Source organism: Uloborus diversus, chromosome 3 (genome assembly GCF_026930045.1).
Source record: "Uloborus diversus isolate 005 chromosome 3, Udiv.v.3.1, whole genome shotgun sequence".
Taxonomy (NCBI): domain Eukaryota; kingdom Metazoa; phylum Arthropoda; class Arachnida; order Araneae; family Uloboridae; genus Uloborus; species Uloborus diversus.
Window position 1 is genome coordinate 48693926 of NC_072733.1, and position 20484 is coordinate 48714409.

Consider the following 20484-nt stretch of genomic DNA (forward strand, 5'->3'; position numbering starts at 1 on the left):
TTCACTTTCCTCCACATTCCACTACTAAGTGAATTTAAAATCTTTTTAATGACTCAAATATTTCAGAAAATAAACACAGGTCCTAATAAAATCATACATAAAAGCTACTGAATTTAATGCAGATTTCGAGGAGAGAAGCATTGGTTTGGGAAGGAGAGGAAAGGGAACACAAGTTTCATCGAATCACTTGTAAAATACCACAGTGGTTCTTTCGAGTATGATTAGTCACCATTAATTTGATTTTTTTTTTTTGGTAAATTCCTCTAAAGTTTTTCTTCCTCAAACTTTTAAAAATAAAAAATAAACAGAATAATCATTAATGCTGAAATCTGTGCATCTAAAGATTGAAACTCGCAAATTTTGTTGATTGGCAGAGGAAAACACATGAATGTATATCATTCAGGGCTCCCAACAGATTTTTTAGTCTCTAGGGAGAGAAAGAGCCTGAATTTAAAAAAAAGGCTGAAAAGGGACCTTTATTACAATTTTCAAAGATTAAAATTAGAAATGCACCGACTAATTGGCAGTAATCAGCCAATTTACAGACCACTTATAATCTACCACTTAGCTGATTATTTATAACCAGCCAGCTTTTACAGACTAATCAGCGGACACCTTTTTAAGTAGCTGTAGCTGTCTTGTCTCAATGATTGAAAAAATAAATTAAGATAGTGCAAACAATAAATTTTTATTTTTTGAGGGGGAAAAATAAAAATGAAAAACGCACTTTAAAGACAAAATTCAAAATAAAACTGAAATTTTAAAGGAAAGGAGACCAGATTTTGAAACAACTGACCTGTAGGAACTCAAAACAAGAAGGACTTTTACAAAGGGATGAGTTGGGAGCCCTGATCAATCTATAAAATGACAAGTGCTATGTTGTCCATTACAAAAAAATCATTCAATTTGTAATGTTGGAAATAATGAAAATTAAGATTAATGATGAGAAGGATGATGAACTTATGCTTTTAAATTGTTTCCGCAACCAAATGTAATGCTTCACAATATCACTCGGCTTTGAGTTTTACATCATCTGCAGCAAGCAGGTTTAAATTTCTTCATAAGAAACATTAATTTTTGAACCGTGTCATAAAAGTTTATGTATTTTTTTTGCACGACATTTAAACAAGGTTTCGTTGCCTGAGATACACACATAAATGCATGTATGTTTCAAATGAAGTTACAAATTTAATGTATGAAAAATATATCTTCTGTGTGCAACTTATAGCAAAGTTTTTGGAAATTAACAACAAAGCACTTTTGAAAAATAAATTAAAATTCATGCCACATGCTTAAGTCTTAAAATCAGTTCTATCTTGAATATAGCACTCAAGACATACAAAATAGTGCAATACCAGCATCGTATAAATACATATGTGCAAATATGTTACAACACACAATGCACCGGGTCAGTATCATACTTTTTTTTTTTTATCAAAGTATAAAACTTTAAAACATAGTCCAACAATCTTTACCCTCTGGACTGATGTCAAACTGAGTCTTTGATGTGATGGAAATTACCATTTTCTTCAAAATTTAAAACCATCTGTGGGTATAGCTGCATTTGGATCAAACTGATATCCTTGCTCAGATGTTTGAGGCATCAAAGTTGGATCTTCATCAACTTGCTGTAAGAAATATTAATATCAGTTGAAAACAGGCATGCCACATGAATGTTAATTTCCATACATTTCTGCTAAAAATCAGGAACTAAATACTAAATATTTGAGCAGAGAAGCAATCGCTCATCTGGCTTTATGCAAAGAGGGGATCGCTAATGTTTGGATGAAGGAGTTTCAATAAAATTCAAGACTATGGGTGCAAAAACCATTTTTTGATTAACTTTTGCATTTTTTCTAAAAGAAATTAAAATAATAAAAATATTATTAAAATGATGAATAAAATAAGCAGATATAAGGTAGCAAACAGTAAAAAAACCACCCAATATTTAAAATAATTGAAATACTTGCAGGATGCAAAAAGGTTGAACTCTCAAGCAAGGAATGCAACTTGCGGCGCAGCACGTGTTTGACGTCATCGGCATGATTCCAAAACATACGTTTATGGTAGATATCACGGAGGATGAAGATTTGAGAAGAGAAAGTAGAAAGAATAAAAAATCGGGGATCAAAAATTTAAAAAAAAATCGTATTTTTTGAGATTTTTGAGAAAAATAAGGTCTAAAAGAGGCAGAAAAAGGAGGAAAGGTTTTAAAAGCCTACAGAAAAAGGCGGAATTCTGGCAAAAACCGGAAAAATCTCATCCCTGTTAAAATGAGAACCAAACAAAATTAAATTTGAAAAGCTTATCTCGAAACACTTCCAATAAAAATATTACTACTTTTTCTCATGTTCTTCGAACTAAAATCTGTTTGTCTTTGAAAAACTGCAGGTATGATGTAACTAATATTGCAAATAGAAATTGCCAAAAAGAAACATGAGACAATACTTATTAAGCAAAGATTTACTCTAATCAAGGAAAAGTCAGACTGCATGTAAAGTAAACATAGCCTCTTAAAAAAAGTATGTTTTCCATGGTTAGTTTTTTTAAAAGTAAATTTTTCAAATCACGGTTTACACAACTATAAATATCACAGGGGTCAGAGTTTAAGATTAAGGAAAAAGGATAAAATTTCAGGGCAATAAACATCAACAAATACAAACATCGCTATATTGAGCATCAGCTTTGTAATGGACCAGTACCCCCCCCCCCCCACCCTCCCTGCAGAAAAAAAAGGTCACCAAGGGATTTTTCCCCCCTTGAAGAATTGAGGGCGATTCTTAATAGTTTTATTATAAAATATTTGTACATTGCGAATAGATAGTACATTTTTTTCGTCTTTTCAGTAAGATCAAATGAAATAAGTCACATATGAAGACGAAAAGCTAGCTTTGTGAAATAGAAATTTTTGGGTTTACAATCACTAGTATTACACCCTAACTGGGGTGCTCACTCTTGAGTTCAACTTTTAGGAAATATCGTCATAGGGGTGGCACATATTTGAATATACAGTCGACGCTCATTATAACGACCACACATTATAAAGACCGTCCCATTATAATGACCAGTGGTAAAAGTCCCAACTTTGCTCCTATGAACTCTATGTTAATTTGCTTTCATTATAACGACATTTTTGTATCGTCTAATCCAATACAGCGACCGAATTCAGCGGACGCTATTTCTGGTGTTCTTTCCAATAAACAAATTTGTAGCTTGAAATGACTTTGATTATTGTTTACGGACATCTGCCTGAAGTTTTCAATGTCAAATCGAACTTTGAGAGGGGTGGAGAGATTACCATTCACCACTGCTAGCACAGAAAAAATAATGGGAGGAAAAATCGAGAAATTTCCAGATTCTTAAGAAAAGGGAGTTGACAGATGTGTTGGTAGTTTGGTGTTTGAATCTAGTGGTTTTTAAAATTTGGGGTTCTCGAGGGACTTTTAAATGCTTCTTTGAAAAGCAAGAACAACACAATTTATCACCTATATCTGAAACAGAAAATAATGTTTCGCAAAAATCACTTCTGTCAAAAAGGCAAACATCTGTCTGGTTTTATCTTCAGAAAATGTTGTGGTAGTAGTAGTAGCAGATTTGCAAGTGTGTAACATTTTCCTCCCTATATTTTCTACTTTAAAATTTGTTTAATATTCTGTCATAATATTTTGCACACGATTTTTCTAAAAAATTCCTATGATAAAAATAATTTGGGCATTTAACTGGAATGTTTGAAAAAGTACCATTTTTTTCGGAACAGCGGGGCATGCATGATGACCGTGTATATATTTTTTTAATTATACCTCTTATAACGACCACTCTTTATAAAGACCTTTTCCTCTGGGACGGAGATGGTCATTATATCGAGCGTCGACTGTATTAAGGAATACAAATTCACTTTAAAACAGACAGTTACTTCCTTTTCTTAGCCTTTGTTCCAGTTTCAAAAAAAAAAAAAAAAAAAAAACAGGTTTAACATATAGGGGAAAAGGGAGCACATGTGAACATGGGACACATGTGATCATGGTATGTTTTACTAGGATAACGTCAAGGAAAAATTTAAAAAAAAAATTCAAGTAATAGCAGTACCAACCCTACTATTTAGCCAAACTTTCAGAGCAAGGAGCAGGGGTCTGTCCAGGATTTTTCACAGGGTCTGTTTTTTGTGAAAAATCAATTATTTTTGTGAAAAATCAATTAATTTTGTGAAAAATCAAATTTTGCAAAAAAAAAAAAATTTTTTTTGTAAAAATGAAATTTTTGAATTTTGAGATAGCACAAACTGCATCATTGACACTTAATGTTGAGTGTTTTCCCTCTTTTCTGTTGAGAATATCATTCTTGCGTGTTTTTCGAGTACAGTGCAGAACCTTTTATCCGGGAACCAAAAAACCGGGAAACCAGAAAACCGGCAACTTTTACCCGATTTTCCCGCCATCTTTTAAAAATACGCCATTTTGACAATTTTTGAAAAATGAAGCATTTTTTCTGCAATACCAAAAGAATATGATCGATTTCTTAATAAACACCATATAACTGACGAGAAACTGTTGCAAACACTAACTTCAAATGGTTATCCTTTATGCGGGGCAAAATTTCCAAAAGATTTTCTTGAATTAAAAAGTACATTCGTAAGTCTGAAATTTTCGTGTTTTATTCCAACTGAAAGCTAAGGAAATGAATATTGTCGCATTCTAATGCAGTATTTAATTGAATGGCCTCTAATTAAAGGCATTTGGCGTAAGTGACGTCTCAAAAGTGTGGGAAATGCCGAAAACCAGATTCGCGATTTTTTTGGATAGTTAGTTGATCGTGAAATCTAGAAATCCATTAAACGCAAGACTAATAAGGCTGCAAGAACTCATAAATCAAATTTCTGTTGATATTAACGAAATGCAAAAGCATTAGTTATCAATAGCTACTGTAATCGCAAACACGAAACCTTTACAAAAAATTAAGAAAAAAAAAGTGCGATCATGAAAGTGAATTATTTTATACACTATAGTAGAAAATTTGCACATTTAGGTTCAAAAACTTATTTTTTGCCCTTCCCTTCATTTTCTTTCATTTAAAAGCATCGAAAAGTGGAAGATTTTCCCTTTCTTTTCCAAACAGAATGTGAGGGTACCCGATATTATGAGTTAGGCATTATGAGAGATTAGTAGTGTTTTGGTGTTTAAATTATTCATTCACGAGTAGTTTTTAATATTTCGATATTTATAAGCATTTCTGAACTGTTTTCTTCTTATTTTAATATGCATAACTATTTATTATAGTAATTTAAGTTTTACAAACAATCGTCCAATAGCGTTTTTTAGCGATTCAGAAAACCGGGAAATTCAGATATCCGGGATAGTGATGGTCCCGAACTTCCCGGATAACTGGTTCTCTACTGTATTGGAGTATGGGAGGGCGGCATCGCTCTTTGGGAGATGGGTACCCCTCAATTATCAATATTTATTTACCATTCTACATTATGTTAAATTATACTAGAAATGTAATGTTATATGTATAGTATTTTAAATAATTGTAATAAAGAAATTCAATCAGGGGGGTACAGCATTTAACTTTTTGAACCAAGACATGGTTAAAAAACATAAAATTTTGTTTAAAATTTATAAACTCCATGATTTTTACAAAAATAAACAAATATTTTAATTGTTTACATCTTAACAAAGCGTACTAAACATTGAAAATTCGAAAAATCAGATTCCCATAGGGGATGCAAACAGATTGCAATCCTCAAAGTGAAAACATCAAAAGTATAAAAACGGCTCGTAAAATAAATATTTCTGACAAAATTATTTTAGAATTGCACTTTCGAGTCCTATGATAAACATTTCTTTAATGTCTGGACACAGTTTAATCAAAAATCCTTATATATTATTTCTGTAGCCTGTTTTTGGTTTCTACACCAGATTTTCCTCAATTCGTGATCGATTTCTTTGATTTACGCCTTATTTTAAAGCTTATGGTGTTGGCTACTGACGAAAAATAGACCCACGGTCTAAAAATTATTTTTTTCAGCCGAAAAAACTCTTTTAAAGAACCAGAATGAGGTTTTCGGTTAAACTTATAACTTTAATTTGCGCTATGACCGACAGAGCTGAATAGCTTGATCGGCAGAGCGTTCTCTTCGTAAACAGGAGAGTGCGTGTTCGGACCCACGTCCGGACAATCTGCAGCAAAAAGTTAGAGAAATATCGGGCATTACATGCACACTTAAGGAAGTGAATAACAACAACAATGAAGAAACAGAATAAATGAGAAGGAAACGCTCCTTGCTGATATGAGAAATTGAAGTGATATTGTGCTAAATTGCTTCTGAATTGTACGTTTTTTCTTTTTAAGCTTTGGCTCTGGTAAGAAAATTAAAGCATAATGTAAGCAAAAATATAAGTAACAGGTTTAAGATTTCAGACTACAATAGAATTGTTTTTTGTTCAGAAAAAATAAATAAATTGTATATTGAAATATATATTCTTCTAATGAGTTTTCGACTCTTTGTACAAATAAAAAAATTACCTCAATTTGAAGGGAAAATATACATGATTTCTTCCTTTTGTAAAAAAACAAATAGCTTATCACATTTTTACTACATTCGAAAAGCTACGCATAAAAAAGAGCATAGTTCAATTTATTTTTTATTTTAACCGTGCTGTTAAATGATGAACACGTGCTGCCATCTAAGTCATAACGAATCAAGCAGCCTGCGGTAACAAATTGTAAAAATTTTCAAGAATAAAAAAAAAATTTTCTTCAATATCTTATCTTATATATTATTCCCTTCTCATTTTAAAACTTATCAGGCTGGCTAATGAAGAAAAATAGACTTATGGTCGAAAAAATCAAGTTTTCGAAAACGCCCCTTGCTGTTTCAAAACCTTGATGCTGCCTGTAGTTCTTATGCATTTTTAAAAGCAGAGTTCTAATGCAGTTTTCCATTTTTTACGTCGCTTTCGCCAAAAAAAAAAATATATATATATATAAAATAAAGCCTGTGTGTGTTCATATTTTAATAAAGCTTAAAAGCACTGGACTTAGTTGTTCGGTTAAATTGATAAGTTTTTTTCGGTAGAGCGTTCGGCTATAAACTATCTGAACTTCGGACAAGTTTAGGCTGTCCTATATAATATCAAATTTATATTAGTATTACGCATTACATGTACTCATAACATACAAACGCTTGGTGTTTCGACTCCTTTATGCAGGCTACAGTTATCATTCGGATAAGTTGACTGTTAATCGAAGGGTGTTCTTCCCTTTTTTTTAAGCTTTGACTACATCCAGATCACTCAGCGTAATGTAAGCATAAAAAAGTATTAGATTTACCTAAAGGAAATCATTTTTGTGCAGAAAAACATTTTCATTGTATGCTGAACTGTAGATGTTTCTAATAGCAGTGTTCGATCTTTTGTACAAATGAAAAAATACTTGCCAAATTAAAACTACGAGTTTCAATCAGTAAACCTTTAATTTTTGATTCGCGTGAATACGATATAAAGCATTAAAATTATCATCAACTTCATTAGCAAGAAATCATTTTCTACTCCTCTGCTTTCTGCTGAAAAAAAAAAACATTTTGTCTACGTTCGAAAAATTACACTTAAAAAACGGACTCAGTTTAACTGGTTTTGGTTTTGAATTTTAAGTGTTCGATCAAAAGAGAAACATGTGCGGGCATTTAAGCCGTAACGGTTAAAGCAACCTTCTATGTGAAATAGTTCAATATTCAAAGATAAAAACACTTATTTTCAATCTAATTTATTACTTCTCTAGAATGTTTGTTTCAATCGCTACGTGAGATCTTCGTCATTCTTTAATCAAATTCCATGCCTTGCGAATAATTTTAAATCGTATCATGCTGGTTAATGACAAAACATAGAAGCATGATCTTATTATTATTATTATTATTATTTTTTTTTTTTTTGGCAAAAAGCTTTTTTGCTGTTTTTTACTACGCATTCCTTTAATGAATAGCTTTCGAAAAGGAAGGCGCAATTGCTAGGTTTGTTGGGGTGTCGGGCTGTTAATTAGAATGGCGCCAATTCGAATCCGTGCCAATAAATATCTCTTTAATGTTTCTTTTTTTCCCGTCAGATGCTCACATGGACAGGACTGTATTTGCCACAACCTGTTTTTTTACATGCACAATTATTGCTTTTTCACGAGTCCATACTCAGCCACACTTTTAATGATATTTATGTTTGAATTGAAAATATGTACGACCAAAAGGTGAGCGATGATCAAATTATCACAACGTTGTATTTAACGAGGTTTTGTTACTGATGTCTTTAAATTACATGCCTTCTCTTCTGCGCTTACTTTATTTTCGGTTCTTCTTCATAATGTTCTTCCTTTGAAATTCTTAAAGAGCGAAAACCCTTATAAAACGATTCGAAGCACAGTGCGGAGTTCCGCACGGGTCGATTAGTAAATAAATAAAAAATGAACCATCGATTCACCATTTAAATTTTTGACTCATAAAAAAATGGAATTCCGCTTTAAAAACTTAAAATAAGCGTTGTTACAAAAATAAGCGACTTTTCATTTATTTGCATCTTAATAAACAGAGCTTAAAAAAAGAATTCAGCATGATTCTCATATCGAATCTAAAAAGATAGCGCTTTTCAAAATGTAGGCATCTAAAGAAAAAAACGATGAATAAAAGAGTTTATTTAAAATTAATTATCCTTTTCAGCATCGAAAAATCAAACCCATATAACTTTCTCTCAAAATAACAATTAAACATTGCCCTGCCAGACGCTAAGTAGCGATAAACAGTTAAACATTGCATCCGCCAGACACTAAGTGGCGACAAGTTTAAAGTTGGTAACCCTGGAGCGATCACACCCCCCCCCCCATCCCTACTATCCCTTGCAGTTCTAAGTTCATTTTGCTGTATATCATTGTTTATTAAATCATGAGCGGGGGGGGGGGAGAGAAAAGTGCTTACGACTAACTTTTTCAGAGAAGATTGAAACAAAACCGCTGCATAAAACAAACAAGCAAAATTATAAACCAAACTCACTTTCAGCTGTTAATTTCTTTCATAGAAACCAACAACAAGCATTGTATTTATTTGGCCTTAGTAGTTATTTATTGCTTGCGGGAGCGTCATGAGCACCTTTTTTTTTCTTTTGCAAAATTAGCAGATTTTGTATAAGTTATACCTCTCATTAAACTTTAAAAAACATTCCAAACATTATCATTGGAAATATGCTGCGTTATTTTGATTTGAGATTTGCTCTTCCAATAAACAATTTGTGAAAGATCCGTTTTTGTTTATCAGAATTTTGTGAAGGGTCCGTTTTGGTTGGTCGGGATTTTGTGAAAGGTCCGTTTTGGTTGATCAGATTTTTGTGAAGGGTCCGTTAACGGACCCAAATTTCCTCTGGCCAGACCCCTGAGGAGCCAGTTTATGTTCCTGTGGTGAGAGTTTCTTCGTTTTAGCAGATGCTGATGTACTTTTATCAGTTTTCTTCGCGTAAAAACATATTAATAAGATTAATTTAATTACTGCAAAGCATTATAAGAACATTCACGTAAATTTATGCCAATGTTTAAATTTTGTAATTAAATTAAAAATTCTTTATTTTTGAAAATTAGTTCTAAGGTAGATGCTGGGGCACTTGTGAACGCAACATGTAGGGGCACATGTGAACAGCTCCCATATCCTCTCTGCAAACATAAATATTAGTGTAGGCTTATTATAAGTGTCAAAAGAGATGCAGAGATTTATAATTATTGTTTTGCTGCAATCAGTTTGTAAATTCATTGTCAGTTATTACATATTTACTAATTATTTATTTTATTTTTTTTAATTCGTTCATTACTAAATAGTTGGCTAAAAATTTAGTGGTGTATAATATTTGCACGGAAAATAAAGACAAAATAGTTTCCTTTAACTAAAAACTGAAGTTTAGAAAATTTTTTAAATTCATATTCTGTATGAAGATTAAACGTACAATATAACAAGAATATACTTTAAATAATAAAATATACTTTGTATTGTTAGTAGACTTATAAGATTTTTTCTTGTTGATCTATTGATTAGAACATGCTATGAAACTTTAAAATTTGACAGCGAGCAGAGTTCTATAATTCAGAAAAAAATATTTTCTTAATAACAGCTACTGTGCAATTCAAACTGACAGTATAGTCACAAGCCCTTGAATGTAATTAGTATATACATATATGCTTCATTATAACGAGTTTTTCTTTGAAATATGATGCTTGTTTTGCATTTTCAATGATGTTCACATGTGCCCCAAGCTTGTTCACATCTGCCACTCTATAGGGGCACACATGAACCAATTGAAGACATGTTTTAAAAATTCCATAAAGTATAGAAATAATTTTTAAAAAAAATCTCAGGGACCGCGTTAAGCATTCTCCAATACGCCAAAATCGTAAAATCGGCGAACAAAATTCGAATTTGGCGAATTTATTGGTGAACAGAAAATTCTCTAAAATATACACAGAGGAAAAAAAGTCTCCCTTCAGATGTCAATCTAGATAAAAAATTAGATCCTTTCATGAAATTTGGACCCCTAAAAATGGACCCTTCACAAAATTCCGACCCCTAAAAACGAACCTTTCACAAAACTCCCTTGACTGAAAGTTGTTTTATCCTCGGACCACTCTGAGCAGATTGAGGTGCTAACACGTGCGTTAACATCGGAGCAGAGCGTTACTGCCTCTCAGATCGGAGGAAGGATGACGTTTGCCTCTCACCTCTTTGCACCACTGTACTTGCGCCTCTCGCTGATTGGATATCGAGCGCGGAGCGTGGCTACCGAGTAGAAAGTGTTAGCGGATGCCTTGTTGAATGGCGCGTGTTTCATTGTGTTTGATGTCTGAAACATCAGAGTAAGATAAGAATGTAGTCTTTACTTCGTTAAAAGCTTTTATTTCTACTCTCAAATTTATAAAAGAATGATAAATATCACTTGAAGGTTTTTTTAGACATTTTTTCCTTTGAAAAATTACATATGATTTGTGGAAAAACTACTTAATTTGCATTTTTTTCTCACCAAATTCCTAAAAACGGACAAAAATTCCTGGATATACCCCTGTCCTTATCCTCAAAAAATTGTCAAAAATTAAGTTATACTTCACTTTCTGATTAAATATTTCTGCTGACAAAAATACATTAAAATGAGTAAAAGTTAGTCTTTGACTAAGACTTTTGAAATTTGGCTAACACTTTAAAAATTTGGGTAATTTACTTGCGAACAGTTCGAAATCCTTAGCGCGATCCTTGAATCTGAAAACATTCAACGACACAAAGAAAAGACTATTCAATCATGGGGGCTCTTTTTCTGTGAGAAAATATTCTGTTGAAAATATTTTCTGAAAAATTACAAAATGAAAAAAAAAAAAGTTCACATGTGCCCCCTTTCCCCTACATAACAATAAATCTAAAAACATGCATCATAAGTCACAATCACAACAAATAAAACAAGTTATTTAAAAAAAAAAGAAATCACAAAATTAAAATTTTTTCCAGCAGGGGTTAAGAAACAGCAAAACGTATCAGTTGTTTCCAATAACTCTTGAGGGAATACTCTGAACATTTTTGTGCTAACTCTTCATAAGTATTCACTAATTATACATACCATAACAGAATAATTTTTACAATTTGCATGCAAGCTTTCAACTTCTTCACTTATGAAATTTTTTTTTAAATATTTTGTGCTGTTTCCCTTGATTTTAGTGTACACATTAAAATTTTTTTTTTACAAGAATGGATAGTTATTTTTTAACTTCCTTTTTCCATTGTACAACTTTTCTCCATACTGTACCTTTTATTGTAGCTTTAAGATTGCTTTATTGTTTTCACTGAAAAGTATACGTCCTTGATAGAGTGATGATGATAATATAGTGACATGACAATCAATTGGAGTTCTATTTTGTCCAGCCCGGAAAAAACCGCCCTGGACAAAATAACATTTTGTCCATTTCGTCCACTTTCAATAAATTGCAAATTATTTGTTAAAAATTCAAAAATATAAACAAATACTATATGGATTCTTCTTATTCAAATAATATTTTAATGTGAAAACAACATACATACATATAAATATTAACCGATTGTAAAATAATTTCAAATGAAGATGAAATTAGTTGAAGTTTATGTTAAGTGTATTTTAAATGAATGAACCCCATCGCAACTCATACTCCTTCCTCCAGGAGATTGGTTTCTTTTTTTTAATTTAGTGTTTGTCTCATCATTATGTGTTTTCGTCCTTTCTTTATTTTTCAAGATGTTGTCTCGTCCATTTTTTTCTTAATCTGCAACTTGTTTAAATGTTTCTAACGGCTTTTTTTTTTTAAATACTAGTACTTGAAGCTTTATGCCTTTTACTTTAAAATATGCATACTTTTCCTTTTTCCTGACTTTTTTCTTGAATGAAGAATAAATAGTATGTGATAAAAAAAACCGTTTGGCACAGTATAGCCCTCAAGAGCTCTTGCACCATAAAAATTTAATCAACCAACCATTAAACAAATGAAGATTAATATAAGCTATAATAACTGTAATAGCATTTATATAAACAAACATATTAGCAGTAACTTTTAAGATGTCTATCTGTGATATGGGAGTTTGAGTGTCCATAATAAATGCATTTAGGTCATTCCATGAGAAATGAGCAAATCACATGACATGCCATAAATTTCAATGACAATTTTTACTTAGGTAAATCATGCATATATATGAGGGAATGCAAAGTATGGAAGTTTAAAAACTGTTTGTTGCTTTGTTATTGAAATTAGAAGTTGATGCCTAAATTTTCAGAGTTCATGGCAGCCAGTTTGTGACAACTCTGTAAGTTATAAATGTACAATTAAAAAATAAATATTTCCACAATTTATAAACAAATCTCTATTAGGAAAGAGGAAAGTAAAATGTATTCGGAGCTTTTTTTTTTTTTTTTTTTTGATTCTGAGGCATTAACAAAGATTGAGAACTTGCCAATTTACTTCAGATTTCAAATCACTCTTCTAGCTCTTTTAATGAAAAAAAAAAAAAAACAGCTAAAAGGGTTCAGATTGAAAAACTATCTACAACTGTCTTCTTTAATTTAGTAATTGTTTTTGAATTTCTTGATGATGAAATCATACTTTAAAAAAATCAAAAATTTCCGAAATTTTCATTTTTTCCTCTATTTTAGATGCTTGTTTGAACGTGAGGAAATGCCCTTAATTTACTTATTTTTTTTACGTAACATGTTAAAGTGTCTTGTAGATAATACTAAATTTCAATCATTGGAATCAGCATATTTTTGTTACTAGAGTAACTTCAACTAAGGTAAAATTCCATTAGTTACGGCTATTTATTGTAAGTTTGGCAAGACTTAACAATTTCTTTCACGTTTCATTTTCTCAAAAGTATGTTTGTGAAGTACTTGCAAATCATTGTGAAGTGTATAAGAGTCCAGTCTGCATAATTAAATATAATTGTGTCAATGAAAGTTGAATTTTCCTCTCCACCCATGGTATAGTAAAAAAATAACTGTAAAGTTTCTAGAAAACCTATCATGTCAGCATGACTAAAAAACATACTGAGGTTAAAGATTAAGAAAGAGGACCATCTCGTCTAATTTTCGATAGCATTTGAGATTAGTGAGGAAATTTATTTTATCCATGAATTAGTATATTTGACCAAATATACCCATTTATTTCAACTGTTCTTTGATACAAAAGGATTCCTTTGGTAGCGAAACTCGTCTATTTTAATTGTAGCTTTTTTTTTTTCAGAAAAAAACTGCCAGTTAAACAACATTTGCCACATAATGAATTTAATTTTCAATGGAAAGCAAATCACTTTTCTTTCTATTATCAATGGCAAAAATGCATATTATGACATATTGGTAAAACTATGAAACTATTATCCCCCAGAACAAGTATGCATGCAACATACAATAATCTACTTATAACTGCAAGATACTATAGTATACATGACCTATAAAAGATGATGTCTGGAACTTCTTGAAATATATTAATGAAAATCTTCAACTGGATTTTCCTACAAAAATTGAGCCACAAATTTTTTAGCCAGATCAAAAGAACTTTTGTAGAGAGCAAAAAAAAAAAAAAAAAATATATATATATATATATATATTTTGATGCATTTGTTGAGGTTATTATTATTATTGCCTAAGATATAAATTTTATCCACTAATTTTTCTATAAATTTCACACTATGCTAGTACATTTTTTCTTTTCAAAAAATTGAAATGAATGTTAGATATACAGTTGGCTCTCTGCTTAACGACTTTAAAGGGACCACAACAAATCGTCCTTAAGTAGAAAACGTCCTAAAATAGAATGCTTTTAACACTACAGTGAACCATCTGGGACCGTGGAAAGCCATCGTTTAATAGAGAAAGTCGTCAAATAGAGGGTTGTTAAACAGAGAGCCTACTGTACTTGCTTTTGCATATTTAGTTATCTATTTCTTTGAATTTTCGAAATTTCACATGAAACAAAGAAAATGGTAATGTTCTGATTTTTTTAAAGCTTGGAAATCAAAAACAAATTTCTAATTTCTTCAAGCAAGTAGTAAAAATACTGTTCTATGTTCTTTGAAAATTTAAAGTTGTCGAAAGTTTCCTCATTTAAATTTTTGGGCCTATGTGAAGAGGAAAATTGCCATATTACAAAATGTCACTAAGTTCAAAACTGATTTTGAAGACAAAAGAAGTTAAAATACAACTTCAAAAGTTAGGTATTTCTTTTATGACCCTTAGCATGTTATTGGATATCAATTTCAGCAAAGTTTACACATTCCTCAAAGCTTGAAATGGAAAAATATACTGCTTTATTATGAAAAAACCGAAAAATTCTGTTTTTAAAACACGGTTAAAAGTTAACTATAATAATTTTGAACATTTTATTTATATCAGGTGAATTGTAATATTCCATTGATTACAACTATATATCACTTTTATGTTTTCATTAAATTGTTAATAAAATACAAGCCTTCAAAAATGAAACATATAGCATTGATGAGAACGCTGTTCAATTTGGCCAGTTTTCAATTGCATATAATTATGAAAATAAAAAATATTTAATCAAAATATTTTAAATATTTTTATCTAGGTATAATAGGAACCTGTACACCAAATTTCATAAAAATCTGTTACCATGAAGCCACCACTTTTTTGTGAATTTTGCTCATTTTGTATGGAATGACACTTTTATAAAACTAAAAAGTGGTAAGTAAAAAGTTTTAAAAGGTTAGAGTCTAAAAACCATACACTAAGAAAAAACTAATCGATATTTTTTTTAAAAATGTTTCTGTGAAATCTGTTCCTGTAATACAAATGTGATCACCAGCAATAGGCTTTGGTCCTATATAACTTATGAGTCCCCACTGAAGATTAGTGCTTAACCCTACCCCCTTTAAAATCCTTTCAAAGCCCTTGCTCATTACAGCCTCTTTCATAAGCAGTTCCAAGTGCCCACAATCTTACAAAGTAGTAATTTTTCCTAATTTGTGTGAACATTATCATATTTGTAAAAACATGCAGAGTACATAAGTTATATAATGTTTAGTTTTTACGAAAAATAGAGATTTAGTTACATAATGACATTAACATCCATAAAAACTTGAAAAATAAAGCAATAAAAATGTTTTAAGTTAAATTAATTGAATGATGCAGAATTAGAAAAAGAATTTTTACAGCAATGCATAAAAGGCATATTGTGAAATTTTAACATGATATTCAATGTGCATAGATTGAAAAATATTTTCAATTTATTAGCAAGCTGTTTGTCCTTAGAATTTAAGCTTTCATGAGCCATTACCAATTTTGATGCAGTTTGTAGTCCAAGCAATGTTTCTAAGTTTATTTTGTATCATGACAAAATTTGAAAATATAACTTCTGTACTTGCTGATGAGGCTATGCAATAAAAAAGTTGGCATGTTAAATTCAAAACATTTTCTACATCACTGTATCTCTTCAGTGATTCCCACTATTCTGCAGGTGATGGATTATGCTTATGCCTGCCTCAGAAAAAAACAAGTTTATGTTGGTTGATAGAAATGAAGACATTTTAATAGAAAATGCAACAGGAATCGGTATCAGATATTTATCAACAGCCAATTCCTTGCTATTTCTTCTTGATAAGTTCTCCACCCATGTATTTCTGATACAATGATATAAGCTGGAGTGATACAGTCATCAAATCTTTCCTATAGAAACTTGCAAGTATAAGTTAAGTTCTTCAGCTTTCAAAAGTGTCAAAAATTTATTAGTTATGTCTGATAGTTGAGATTTCTTTGTAGCACACTTAATGAAATACAGATAGGTTTAAAAAGCATAGTTAGATATTTCACTTTTTTTATGTAACCCTATAATATTAATTATATTCTTTACCTCAATATTATCAAATTGCATCTATTTCGTCAAGTTCATGAAATGTGTTTATGCACTTTTATTACTAGAGCTATAAGAAAAATGAAACAAGCGTCAGTCAACCCAGGGCTGCTTAAAAAAGACTACCATTCAAAATTTGCCAGATAGTTTAATTGTACATTTGTATGAAGCTGTAGCAGCAGATTTTGTGTTTTCAAAATTGCTGGTTCAAACAAATCTCAGTGAATGGAATGATGTAATTTTCATGTAATTCCTTTTTTGGATTTAATTGTTTTTATCAAACAGATAGCCTTCCTCTTAACACTTTTAAGTTGAAAGGCCTGTTAAATTTCAAAATTACACATCTATCATTTACATTTTACCTTATGCTTCTTAAAGTTTAGCAAACTTCAATATCAAGTTAAAAAGACTGAAGAAAAATTACATAAGATGTGCAATGCATTTAATAAAATGGCGGAGTTCAAGATTAATAATAGTACCTGACAAAATAAACCCAAATAATATGTGTACAAAAACAATGTACAACTTAAGATAAAATAAGAAAATTTAACATTTATATAATTTATGTTAAAGCAATGTTATACAACTTTTTTTCTTCTTTTCAAATTCTTGCTGAAAACTTTGTTAACCAGGAAAACTTAGAAAAATAATACTAGCACAAATACTCACATCATCCGAGAAATACTGATCGATAATTTCATAGGCTAACTTGTAAATTTCTTCATTTTCATGACTCTGGAGTCCTTCAATTTTATCTAGTCCTGAAAAGTACACAGCCAATAAGCATGAGGTAACGTTAAAAAAAAAAAAAAAAAAAAAAAACACATGCATAGCCAAATAATTTCAGAGCATTTAAATCTTTGGAAAACTTCATAGCTACGGATCTTTTTTTTAAATTAAATAAGTTTTAAATCATTCCACTTCAAATCGCTCAAATTAAATAGTCCATCATGCCATCATGACTAATAGGCAAGTGGTTAGGGAGTGAAAAAAGGTCGAATACGGAAGTAATTGGTGGAAAGCTGGAAATTGCTTTAATTTATGCTGTATGGGTCTGGAAAGACAATACTAAGTTTTCCCCCTTCTACTAAGTGAGTTTTAGGCGTTATGGGCAAATTAGTGACAGAAAACACTTGTTTTTTCATTAATATAACAATAGCTCAAAAATAACACTTCGAATGGCTATACATATGAGCAGAATGCTTGCAGAGATTAAAATTCTGAACAAAATGAGTATCTACAATATATATCTTTGTTAAATGCTAAGTGCACAATTTAATTTCAAAGTTTGGCTAAAATCACTAATCAAGCGCTTCAAGCCAGAATATACCTTTCCCACTCTCACCGACCCTCCCCCGAGAGACCCCCTGTATTAGAACGCCGTAACACCAAAACAGATGGCGGTGCTTTTCTACCTTCGGAAGCAGATACACTAGTATGTATTCATCAAGTTGGCTTACTAGATGTTGCTGAAAACAATTTACTTCATTACAATGTAACAAAGAAATAAAAAAGGATCCTATCTTCACACAGAACTCATTTTAGTTCTTAAAAAGAAGTGCAAAAATACTGATAGGTTAATTTCAAGTAGAACTATCCAGAGAAAAATGAATGGTTTGAGTGACATAATTTGAAAATCAGTACTATAATCCGGGTAAAAAAAGTTTTCCAGTTCACTTTTCTTGAAGTAAATCATTTTTTTACTTTAAACAATTTAAATATTTCATCTATAATAATAGTGTTGCTGTGAGACATGGTATTATATGAGAATGCGTTTTAGGAAATCAACATAAAATATTACAAATTCAAAGTTATAAAGAAATGTGTTTTAAAAACAATAGATTCGTATTTAAAAAGTATTATTACAACAAGAATTTAAAGTACAAATGGCAATCATCTGGACTTCAAGTCACAGTTATTATTTTCCTCCTAAAATCAGTTTTTATGCTTTTTCAATTGGAAGATTCAATTATTCTTATCTCATGAATAACAACTAATATCTGCATCAAATTTTTTCTGTAGTATGATTAAATCATTATATTACTACACTCAAAAAATTATGAAGTTGTTTTTAAATAAAAAAATAAAGTTTGTTTTGTAGAAAATTTACCTCAAATACAAGTTTTTTATAACTGTAAAGCCCTTTTGAGCTATTAAAAGTCCAAAATCTTTTCTATTTGTATCAATCGTCCATTGTTAAAAAGCTGTTCACGTTGGAAAAGATTTGTGAAGAAACTTCCGTTTCAGACTGTACAAGAAAAAAACAAGTTTTGATTGAAAATATGCTAAATGTTAAGAAAAATAAAAAGAAGAATAGTATAGAAAACATTTCTAATGGCTTTATTTTGCATTTTTCTACATTAAAAGAAAAAAAAGAATTATGTTCTATTGAAAAGTTTTCAAAACGTTAACTTGTTTGGATTATGTAACACCTGACCGATCCTCAGTCCTTACATTATACTTATACAGCACAACTCCAGATTTTTCTGAAGAAAATTATTTACGATGATTGAAGTACATTTTAAAATAAGTTTGAAACTTATATTAAATTTGAAAAAAGATTTGGTTTTCACATCTTTTGATACAAAGGAAATGTGTGTGTGTGTTCTCCGACTGCCTCCTTTTTCAATAGCTCAAACAGAATGTAGTGAAGGAAACTTTTTAAGCTATTCTGCAATTAAGGAAAAACATGTAAGATAACTTTTAATTGCATTAAGAAATAGAGTAAATTTTAAAAATATATGCAGTAGGCATAAGCATGCCTTTCATTTAACATTTTTTAATGATGAAAGCAGATCGACATATAGCTTTCGTCAAATGTAAAACATTAAACGAAAAGCATGCTTACGCTGACTGAATTTTTTATCAAAGTTTAATCTTCAATTAAGAGTTCTCAATTTTTTTCTTAATTGCAGAACAATTTAAAAATTTCCTTCAATTCCTTCTGTTTGCACTGGGTCTCTTTAAAAAGATGGCAGATAGCAGTGTTGGGCATTAATCAGTTATTTTTTTCAATTGCCTTGTTAATTGATTAAAAAAGTAATTGCAATTAATTTAATTACAATTAAACTATTAATTGTATTTTGCAATTAATTTAATTAGATTAATGTCCGTTAATCGCTTTTCACAATTAAAATAATTGCAATTAATTTTTTTAATTGTTTTATGACACAATTAAAACTAACAATTAACTTAATGTATCAATAGGTACAGCGCAGCATACAGAGTTCAAAGTACTATTCGAATTTGTATTTTTGTTCAGTGTTGATTGCTCGCTCGCCGCGTGAACTATTCTCGTCTTGGCAAGTTTTTTCCAAACGTAAATGTTTGTGTTTTAATTAAGTGTTTTAAAAATGTGCAAATCATTGTTTTATAGTTTAGCCTGTAACAGGGGAAATCAGAAAGGACATAACAGGGGACGTAAGATCTCAGAGATCGCTCTGTTTAATTTTCTTTTTTTTTTAATCGTGTAATTGAGATGCATTTCTGTAATTTCCCTCAGATGTTCTTTGGACTTCTATTAGTACGGAAACTTTTTTCTAAATTTTTAATTGAAATATACCTTTCTTGAGGGTATTTTGCTGCAGCCATAAGATTTTTCGAGAAAAGTCATATGTTTCAGTAAATAATTTATTGCGCGTAATAAATTTACTGATACATGAAATACATCGCAGGTTCATGCTTATTAGCATGTATCAGTCCGGCATAGGAAAGTGACTAAACTGGAGATGGAAAACTTCTTAAAGAAGCCAAGAGTGCCAAACAAACTGGTAGCTAATATAGAATTAGCGCAAACCAGACGAGTGACCAAAGCAATGGTTCAGTTCAACTCGAGTATTTCATATATTTCTGCTTTAGCCCTGGCTATTGGGCGGTTATTTACAGAAAGTTACTGATATTTTATGGATATTTTATTTGTTGCTAACATGTGTATTTAAATAGTTAGATAGTAATATGGTACCCGTTTAGCGCCCACGTGCCATGTAGACCTGTCGTCTGTAGAATATATTGTACAAAACCAGTAATTTTTTTATGAGTTAGTTTTAATTAAAATTCACAGAACAATCGACAATTGTTAATTGTAGTAAACGACAATTA

General features: G+C 30.8%; 1 protein-coding gene across 1 annotated transcript in view; it reads right to left on the reverse strand.

Moving 5' to 3' along the window:
* Positions 1-1529: 1529 nt before the first annotated feature.
* Positions 1530-20484, reverse strand: part of LOC129219253 (importin subunit alpha-3-like) — a 202417-nt gene continuing 183462 nt past the window's right edge. Inside the window, exons 12-13 of the mRNA XM_054853581.1 lie at positions 17056-17147; positions 1530-1628 (exon numbers count right to left, since the gene is read on the reverse strand). Of these exons, the coding sequence (XP_054709556.1) occupies positions 1530-1628; positions 17056-17147 (191 nt within the window). The remainder of the gene's footprint in view (positions 1629-17055; positions 17148-20484) is intronic.